Genomic DNA, 10,666 nt, shown 5'->3' on the forward strand with positions numbered 1-10,666 from the left:
ATGATAAACGTGACTCAATATAACATTGCGACTACAGTAAAAAAAAGCTTTTACTGTTCTAAAAACACAGATTTGTGGTTATTATTGGAATTGAAAAGGTTAGAATAAACCCGAAACACATGTGATAGTTGTCATGCGGTGAATCTGGCCAATCGTGAAATGGCTGTGTCATCAACGCTCCTGCAGCCGCTCTGGAGAAACTGCGCCGGCTGAGTCAGCCGGCTGCTCTCGCGGTGCTTTGATGCCACACGTGACAGTGACGTGGCGTCGGCGCCATCTCAAGTCGGACAAAATTACTAACCGGCATGCACTGCTTCAAGTCAGATTGCGATCGATCTGCGCAGTGCAGCATGAAGTCGAACGCACCTAATGGCATGATTGAGAGCAAACGTGAGAGGTCACGAGCCTACGGCAGGGTGTAGCCAAGTAAAAAATAAAAAATATCCAAAAAATCGCTAGTTTTATTTAAATATAGCTAAAATAGCTCCTTGTCGCAAAAAAAATTAAAAAGTCGCTTTTGTTTTTCATCTGCAGAACAATTTACAGTAGCACCACTGCTTTTGAGCAAACAGTAAAGTACCGCAAATTCCCATATACAGTAAATTACTGTAAATGGCATTAAAATACCCATAATTCAGTGCATATTACAGTAGTTAACCGTAAAACATATATATGGTAGTTTACTGGGCTTTTTTGCGGTAAGTAACTGTAAAATTACAGCAAAGTCTAACCGTGTGTGCAAGGTTGTTTTCATCAAGGAAATCTCTCAAGCATCATGCTTAAAATGGATAATGGAAGCAGAAATTTTGACAAAAGCACAGGTGAGACCCCATTCTGGTGGACTTGAATCAAATACAGCAAGGGGTTTGGACTTTGACTCGCATCTCTCAGCTGGCCTAATGTTTCCCTTTATGTCTTCAATGACCCACAGATTACAAAATGTCAAAGTGTCTTGACACAAATTTAAAGGGTACATCTCGGTCCATTCTAAAAGCGAAGTCACTCTTAGAATCAAGATGGTCATTGTCTCACCTGAGAGGAGCCCTGATGTGCATCCCACAGTCCTTATCAAACAAAGGCATATGGTTACGTAACTCTATTTTTGTTTATTTCTGTCTATTTTCAGCCCAAATTGAAGTCATACCATGCAAAATCTGTGGAGATAAGTCATCAGGCATCCACTATGGAGTTATCACATGTGAAGGCTGTAAGGTCAGTGAAAGATGTGCCTTTTCTTCTGTGCATTTGTTAGTCATCATACAGGTGTTCCAGCCATCCATGAAAAAAAAAATCAGTATTTTGTTTTGCAGGAAAACTAAGCATTCTTAAAACAAGATAAACGTATCCTATGCAGTTTTACTGTTCAATATTAATACTTAATTTCAGAGAATGGATGATTAACGATAACAAATTATATTAATATTTTTTTCATTAATATACTCTTTTTATTCTAGACCTGGGGTAGGCAAGTTCAGCTCCAACCCTGAAAAAAAAAAAACTCACCTGCCTTTAGACTTAGTAATCCTGAAGACATCGATTAGCTTGTTCAAGTGTGTGTGTGTGTGTGTTTGATTAAGGTTGTAGGGTTGGACAGCGGCTCTCTAGGATCGAACTTGCATACCCATGTTCTAGACAGTATAGGTACATTCTCAAAGAAAAGTACAAAGCTGTCACTGGGGCTGTAGCCTACAAAAGTCAAAAGGTACATCTTTGTGCCTTATTTACCTCTAAATGGTACATATTCGTACTTTAAAAGTACATATTGTACTTTTAAAGTACTTTTATTGTACTTTTAAATCCCCCAATTGTAAGTCGCTTTGGATAAAAGCGTCTGCAAAATGACTAAATGTAAATGTAAATGTATATTAATACCTAAAGTGTACAAATTAGTACCTTTTGAAAGGGTGTCACCCTAGTGACAGTTTTGTACCTCTTTTTATTTTTTTAAGAGTGTATGATTTTTATGCAAGTAACTTATCTAAATTTTCTGTTGTTGTGCCCACTGTAGGGTTTTTTCAGGCGCAGTCAACAGAACAATGCGTCCTACTCCTGTCCCCGTCAGCGCAACTGCCTGATTGACCGAACGAACCGCAACCGCTGCCAGCACTGTCGGCTCCAAAAGTGCCTGGCTCTGGGGATGTCCCGGGATGGTAAGTAATATCATATTCTTTCTTACAAACAAACAGACATAATAATCAGCTGCTTGTCGACGAGCTGGATTGATCTTATTGATCACTTTTAACCTGCACTAATCTCATTCATTTTCATTCGCCCTCCTCCATATCAGCTGTTAAGTTTGGCCGCATGTCCAAGAAGCAGAGGGACTCTTTGTACGCAGAGGTTCAGAAACACCAGCAGAGGCTGCAGGAGCAGCAACAGACGGGCGAAGCGGAGGCCCTCGCCCGTGTTTACTCCTCCAGCCTCACCAACGGCCTCAGCACCCTCAACCATGAAATTGGAGGGACGTACGCCAATGGTCACGTCATAGACATGCCCAAGGGTCAGCCGAACAGCGCTCCAGGGGGCTACTACGGCATGGACTCCACACAGGCCAGCCCGGATCAGTCTGGACTGGACATGACTGGAATGAAGCAGATCAAACAGGAACCAATATATGATCTCACCCCTGATCCCAACCTTTTCACCTATGGCTCCTATCAAGACAGCCAGCTAGCACCTGGAGTGTCCATGGGGGAATTAGGTACGGAATTAGGTCTTCAAGTTCATGGTTCATGTATGTATGTTTAAAATACTTTCTAGCAACCACATTTACTTTGGTTGCAAGAAATAGTGGTCCTATATTTGATTTTACTTGCATTGCACTGCATTTAAAACTCAACTGCAGTCATTTCCTGTCTTCACAACTTCTGTTTTTCTCTATACCAGACCGAATTGCACAGAACATCATAAAGTCCCACCTGGAGACGTGTCAGTACACAGCGGAGGAGCTTCAGCAGTTAGCCTGGCAGACGCACTCCTATGAAGAGGTCAAGATGTACCAAAGCAAGGTGCGAGGTCACTCCCTCAATGAGCAAAGAGCTCAGGTTACATGCTTAAACACTTCCTCTGTCCCTGAATCTCATTCACAATTCCAGGTTCTCAGTCGTACATTCATTTACATGCTTTTACACCTGGTGCTGACTCTCTCATCTCTCACCCTTTAACTCCTCTTCGCTTGTACTTGGTTCCCTCTTCATAGTCAGATTGCACGCTTGAGATCAGAGTTCATTAGAGTATCTCAGCCCCCTGGAGCTGATCCTATCCAGCTTTCGCACTGATATAGAGAAAAAGAGAAAGCCAGAAAACTAACGGATTTAGCTAACGAACACTCAAAGCACAATAAGGGAGGGTGCCAGACATACTACAAGCCCTCTTCATTTCCCTGTGTCAAATGGATTATGGGTAATTACCGAGAAGCCCTTTGAAATAGTGCCTATGAAGATTCGCTATACACGGAGAGAATTGCAGAGCTCACAAAAGCAATTTGCTGATATCACATTTTCAGTATTCTGTGTGCTCCGTCAGGATGTTTCATAAATGGGAAACTAAAAATTCTGCCTTTTTTGTTGCAATTTTTCATGAGTGCTGAAAATTGCAATCATTACTTTTTAAAAGTAAATGAAAGAGTCAAAGTGTACTCTACAAAGAGAAAGATCTACATTGAATTCAGTTTCCTGTAAACTGTGCAGAGATGGAAATAAACTCAACTCAAATACTGTTTTGTTTCACCTCCATTTTTTACAGTTAATTAATATTAATAAATACATTTAAAGAAATTAATACTTTTATTCAGCAAGGATACATTAAATTGATCAAAAGTCCTTGTTAAGACTTTCACATAGTTTAAAAAAAAACTTTCAAATAAATGAAGTTCTTTTGAACTTTCTCTTCATCAAAGAATCTTGAAAAAAAAATTATCACAGTTTTCATTGATACACTAATAATAATAAGAAATGTTTATTGAGCACCAAATCAGCATATTAGAATGATTCCTGAAGGATCAGTAATCTATTGAAAACTAAGAAATCTACTGGCTTCTAAAAATTCAGCTTTTTCATCCCAGGAATAAATTACATTTTAAAATATATTAAAATATTAAAGTATTTTAAATTATTTTAATAAAGCCTCCGTGAGCGTAAGACACTTCTTTAAAAAACAAAATGTCCAGACTCCAAATGTTTAAACCTTAGTGATATTTGTGATTTGTTTAAATATTTTTTGGGATGTGATTAGACAATGACAATTATCAACAATGATATTAATTAAAATATCAATTATCAATTTCAATGCATCAAAAAAATTTACAATTACTGCAATTATTAACAGAGGAAAAAAGTTTCCCAGAAGCATACAATCATTTATCCTGAATAAGTTACAGATGACAAGCTTATCCATGAGGTCTGTATGTGTGTGTGTGTGTGTGTGTGTGTGTGTGTGTGTGTGTGTTTCAGACACGGGACGTGTTATGGCAGCAGTGTGCTATACAGATAACTCATGCTATTCAGTATGTGGTAGAGTTTGCAAAGCGCATCACTGGCTTCATGGAGCTTTGCCAGAATGACCAGATATTACTGCTGAAATCAGGTGAGGAACAGCCTCTGCTAAACTCTTTTGCATATACATACCATATTGCTACTGTACGCTGATTACGATTGGCCTGCTTAACACTTTTCTCACATACTCAGGTTGTCTGGAAGTAGTGCTGGTCAGAATGTGCCGGGCATTCAACCCTCTAAACAACACGGTTCTGTTTGAAGGGAAATATGGAGGCATGCAGATATTTAAAGCTCTAGGTACAACTACTTCCTATTCTCTCTCATTTATATGACATTTTCTGCATCATTTACAAAATGTACATGATATAAAAATAGCTGAACATCATGTTAATAACACTGCATTAATTGTAAATTATTAGTGATAATTTAAGCATCTAATCTGACATATATACCTCCTGCAGGCTGTGACGACCTGGTCAGTGCAGTGTTTGACACAGCCAAGAATCTGTGTTCACTGCAGCTAACGGAAGAGGAGATTGCCCTGTTTTCTGCAGCAGTGCTCATTTCTACAGGTCAGGCCTCACTTCAAACCTGTCAAGTATCTTAGTTGGAACATAAAGATGTGTTCATTGAGTATTAATGTGGCCAAATCAAAAATTTTGCATGTTTATTTTATATTACCGCCTTAGTCCTACACATAATATCAGAGAGAATTCTCAGTATTACTGCAGTGCTTTTACATCAACAGATATTAATAGATGATTCTCTTGCATTTCTAGATCGGCCATGGTTAATGGAGCCCAGGAAAGTGCAGAAGCTACAAGAGAAAATTTACTTTGCCCTGCAGCACATCATGCAAAAGAACCATCTGGACGAGGACGCGCTGGCCAAGGTAGGACGTCTCAAGTGACCATGACATAGTTCAAACAGGAATTGATCACATGACTGATATAACTCAAATAGATTGCTGTTTTGTCATGTGACCCTTATTCCTCTGTACCTCCTTCTGCAGCTGATTAGCCGGATCCCCACACTGTCGGCTCTGTGCACTCTCCACACAGAGGAGCTTCAGGCCTTCCAGCAGCTCCACCCAGAGACGGTTAACATGCTATTTCCCCCCCTCTATAAGGAGCTCTTCAATCCTGACACCGCTGGCATCATGCCCAAATGACCGCACATGCTCACACGCATTCTTCGCAAAGTCTTTCATTCAGCAACCGGAGGTGTCCCAGAGGATGAACGCTGTGTCTCAGCATCCGCAGATTTTGCAGCCACAACAAAAAAAAACTAACTCTAGGAATGTCCTGCACTTCAAAAATCCAACTCAATTTCACCGGTACAGTCATAAGAATGTATATATGCGCCAGCAGCAAAAGGCGCCTTCCATTTGACCAGAAATGTACAGACTTTAGGACAATTTAAGCTGTCTTTAAATTGGGTAAGTTAATTTGTTTGTTTGACTTCTCTCTCTTTTTTTAATATAAAATACTGTTATATTGAAATGAGATGGTGGGGAGTGCATTCAAAAATGATAATGTAGTAATTTCTCTAGTACAAAGCGGTATTCCAGTATTAAATCTTGTTCTGTTAATATTTTAGTCATAATTTAAAAATGACGGTGGTCTAAAAGGCCCTTACCTTGTCTATGTAATTTTTCGTATTTGTTTTGTAGTTTTACCTGTACATAATATGTGAAGTTGAAACTGGTATAAGGTTAATGGGGGACTAACTTTGTTCGGCCACGTTTAAAAGCCTTGTCTGGGCTATGTAGATATGTCTAAACAGCACCACAACATTAATCCTACAACTAAGGATTTTTGAAGTGGAAAAATAATTGATCAAAGTATAGAGATATATATTTTACAAAAATTGTATGGCCGATTACCATCTTGTCAGTCATAGCTGCAATAACAGTTTCTGTAACTGCTGAAAAACAATCCAGTCAAATGTGACTTAATGGAAAGCCCTCAGAACTGCCTCAAATCTATAATCCCGTTTGCTCTAAATGCCTCAAAATGCTGTTTTTACTGCCACACTGCCAAAACTAATACAGCACTGGTGTAGTGGAGCTGCAGCCGTCTGTCTGTGATAGCATAAATCGCTAGGACATGATCATTTACTGCCACTGATATAAAGTCAAACTCATCTCTTTTCTCTGACTTTAGCAATAATGTCTAATATGTCGTTACATGCTGTGTCTGTGGTATTCTTAACTTTATGCTAAATGTAAAGTACTCATCCTTAATTTGAACATCAACTTATTTAGATATTTATTAGATATGCATAGTTGAAGATGAATATCTGAAGTCACTAAAAATGTATCAATTCCAAAAATGATGTTTTTCAAAGAAAACAGTCAAGGAATTTAAGCAATCAATTGGAACATTGTCTTATTTTTAAAAATCCTTTCAAAATTCCATTGGAATTTGTTATCATAATTTGGAACTAATCCTGAAAGATCACAATCAAATGGGAATTCCTCTATAAAATAAGATGCTATAGTGGATAAACGGAAATTTCTATTTTTCATGCTTTTATTTATGTATTTATTATTTTATTTATTTATTTACTTTGTTAACACAAAATTGTTACATTTGGGAATAAAAAAAAGGAATATAGTTCTGATTAGGTGATTGTCTTGGAATTTAGCTGGTTAAGAAACTATTTTAGCAAAGCAGATTTAGCCTTAAACAACCACAGAGAAGTTTCCTGTAACTCAGAATTGCTGAGCATCCTTAACTTGCTTAAATCCACTGTTAAAAGAGTGTAAAATCTTAATGCAAGTGGTAAATGACAATCATCTTTGATTACTCGCATTGCAGTATAGAACAACAAAATGCAGCCACTGTAGGAAAATAGTAGTTCTACAAGGACAGTTTGGGTTTGGACCCTTTTGATCCAAGGTAAATCTTATAAAGTACTATCTCATACCACCAGGTGGAGATACTGAGAGCGCTTTTCCCCTTCTCTTGACCTGTACTCACAGGATGTAAAGCCATATGTGTTTCTTGTGAAGGAAAAAAATAAACACTAGCTAGGAGTTGACATTCTAACCGATCAGTGAGTTTTTAGTACGTCTTGATGCATTTATATTGTGAAATGCACTTGAAAGCACTTAACAATGAAGGATTAATAACTACAGATGTTATTGGTATTAAATACATGCATAAATGAAGTCTGCTGAGAAGCAATCATACTACCTGTTCAAGTCCTCCTACTGAACCATATGCTCTCAGCCCAACTTTTTAGGGAATGTTTCCAATTCCTTCGGCTTCCTGTGCAAGACAATCATTTATGGGTGCAATTTTTCTTGCCGCCCATCTCAGGGACTTCTCTTTTAATGTTTTCAATAGAAAGAGAGTACTATTTTTAAAAATATGGACATTTTTAGGAATAAAATACAATCACAGCGGTTTCTTCACATACAAAACCTACCCAGACAAGGCTTTGTTGTGTGTGTGTAAAGCGTATACCCATTGTTGAGAGGTGAAACAAGCTTGACTGCGAAACAGGCCTCGCCGCACTGCATCGCTTGTTGCACGTCCCAGCAAACAGCTCTCTCTCTCTCTGTAAATATCAATGTGCAGCAGCGTACTAGCAACGGTGCCTGTGCTCCAAATTAAAACCTTGTAATTATTAAGCATCTCCTGAAATGAAATGGATTCTATGTAAATTAGATTATTTATACGGAGCATAACTAAACTGCTCTCTATTTCTATGCTCATTACAGAAAATGAATTCAGTCAGAAATCATTTTAAACTTATGATGAAGGCTTTTTTTTTTGTATTAGACTGTGAATTGAGGGCGAGAGGAATTTGTATCTATTTGAGAAGTTCAACACTGTTAGGTACTGTAGCAATAACTGGAAGCATTTACTACAGTCATCTTTGCATTCTAAGATTATTTTTATTTTATTATAATTATATTATTATTAGCCTATTGTTGTTCAGTTACTCTTGCATGCTGGTTCATAATAATGAAACCTTTGGGCTTTTGTTTTATGTGATGCTGATGGAGGGTGGGCAATGGGGAGGGGGGTGGAGTTGGGCTCGGGCTCGTTTTACTCTGAATGTTTCTGGGTTGGTGTTGACGGAACACAACACACCCTGTTCATTCTGTTCACACACACAGACACAAGCACAAAGTATTTCTTACTGTGTAGGAATAAAGCAATGTAAGGGCATTGAAGGTCAAAACATACTCTACGCAAGTACGTGAACGCGGACGAAAGCTCGACTTCACTGATCGTTGCGCACAACTGCGCTTTTTTCTATTACGGTCTGCTCTTTCTTTGAAGTCCAATTCTATTATTTCGGAGCAACAGTTAGTTAACGTCTGTTTATAACAACTTACCTTATTAATAACTTATGGTTTAATGTCACATACATCTGAATGTAACTTTATCGCCCTCTTGAGGTTTGTTATCGCCGCTAGACCAACGCAAGAGCTCACGTTGGAGTGCGTCTACTAGTCTGCGCATGCGTACTTTAAGTATGTTTCGGCCCTTACAAATTTGTTGATTAAAGCCTCCTATACTGTATTCCGCTAATCGAGTAGGAATATAGCAGCTAGTCATACACTAGTCCTACGCTTGAAATGAAGGAAACAACATGTCTGTGTGTGGTTTTGAGTGGTAAACCTACGTTACCACAGATGGCTATTCTACTGAAGTTCCAAACACTACTGATGCATACTACACATTTCAGTTTTTTTTTCTTAAATATTTTTGTTAATTTATTAATCGGAATTTGTTTGTCTCCCTGGATGAAGAAAAAAAAGCAGCAACAGCAAAACAAAGGTAGCATCTGTTACCAAAACCCTTAAGACTGTACTTAGTGTGCATAATCTTTTTATGTACTAAATATGTAAACAATTTTGTTTTCAAGTGCCATAGCTAGTGTGAAGTGAAGCTGAATGGCATACGGGGTAGATGCTTTACTGTATAAGTTGTTTACTTGAGAAGCAATCAAAAAGAGGAATTCAGATGCAAGTGTGAATATTCAGACAACCAACTTGTTGTTCATGGAGAACGGGCTCTGATTTGACAGAACTTAAGCACATGTCCACAATACAAGTGAAGCGCATGTAGCATGGGAGGGTGGGGGGGTTTCTGTTAACTTGCCAACAGTGTGAGTGTGAGTGTGTATGTATGTGAGTTGGACAACAGTGTATAAGTGAAGGGTTTATAGCACTTTGTGTGATGGACTGAATATGTGTGCTTGTACTTGTATGAGTCGGGGTGGGTTGAGCTTGATGTGCAAACATTGTGAAATGGACATGTAAAGTACTGATTAATCGAGACCTTAAAGTGTCTCCTCCATGTTGTATATACTAAGCGAAGGACTTAAGTGATTTTTGTTAAATTCTATATTTTATGGCTTTTGTAGACATTTCTTTGTGGGATAAAAAAATAAAAATAAAGAAAATTTTATGGATGCAAACTTGTCTTCATTCGATTTCATTTAACGTCTTGTGTTCAAGGAAAAAATATCGAAACTTCCTCAAAAAACAAGATGAATTTATTTTAGAAGCAAAAGTGTGTAAGATAAGAGAATAGATCAAAAAGTGTATTTGCTCTTTGCAAAGTTTCTAATTGTAATTTGTTTTATGCTTAAATAATAATAAAAATAAACTGCCAGAGGGTTAGGAAAAATCAACTTTGAATAAAAAATAACAATTCTTATTACCTTACACAGTAATCTTATGAAATAAATTGACTTTGGAAGCAAAATTGCATGAGATAAGGCTTTTGCCAGTGGGGTAAGAAGAATTGAACAATTGAAACAATTGAAATAAATGCATATTGTTTGAAATATGTTTAGTGTTTTTTTTTTTTTTTTTTTACTGCACTCATGGGGAGTTTACCATTAAACCACTAAAATTGCAAAAGGTACAGACATGAACTAATAAAAGTGAAATGGAAAAATGTGATCACTGAAACATGACTTGCCTTAACTGTTGTACAAAAACGCATCAGCTATGACCAACGCAAAAGTAAATGTTTTGTCACCTTGAGCAGTTCTTTAATTTTTATATATATAGCCAGTCTGAAAACTGCAAACAGAGATTAGAGAATGAAATAGGATGTGAACAAGATGAGGTCCCCTGAGTTGTGGCTTATGCTAACGTCTACTTCCAGGTCAGAGGTTAAACTGTGCTGCTCGTCACA

General features: G+C 37.7%; 1 protein-coding gene across 2 annotated transcripts in view; it reads left to right on the top strand.

The window, feature by feature from the left end:
* The window catches only part of LOC107672745 (nuclear receptor ROR-beta-like), a 24,515-nt gene extending 17,864 nt beyond the window's left edge, over positions 1-6,651 (top strand). For both annotated transcript variants that reach the window (XM_016466067.1, XM_016466066.1), the window contains exons 2-10: positions 1,127-1,212; positions 2,009-2,150; positions 2,288-2,701; positions 2,887-3,008; positions 4,452-4,584; positions 4,686-4,793; positions 4,958-5,068; positions 5,276-5,388; positions 5,509-6,651. In XM_016466067.1, coding sequence (XP_016321553.1) covers positions 1,127-1,212; positions 2,009-2,150; positions 2,288-2,701; positions 2,887-3,008; positions 4,452-4,584; positions 4,686-4,793; positions 4,958-5,068; positions 5,276-5,388; positions 5,509-5,667 — 1,388 coding nt within the window. In that variant the 3' untranslated portion in view covers positions 5,668-6,651. The remainder of the gene's footprint in view (positions 1-1,126; positions 1,213-2,008; positions 2,151-2,287; positions 2,702-2,886; positions 3,009-4,451; positions 4,585-4,685; positions 4,794-4,957; positions 5,069-5,275; positions 5,389-5,508) is intronic.
* Positions 6,652-10,666: the final 4,015 nt, after the last annotated feature.

Source organism: Sinocyclocheilus anshuiensis, unplaced genomic scaffold (genome assembly GCF_001515605.1).
Source record: "Sinocyclocheilus anshuiensis isolate Anshui unplaced genomic scaffold, SAMN03320099.WGS_v1.1 scaffold88, whole genome shotgun sequence".
NCBI lineage: Eukaryota > Metazoa > Chordata > Actinopteri > Cypriniformes > Cyprinidae > Sinocyclocheilus > Sinocyclocheilus anshuiensis.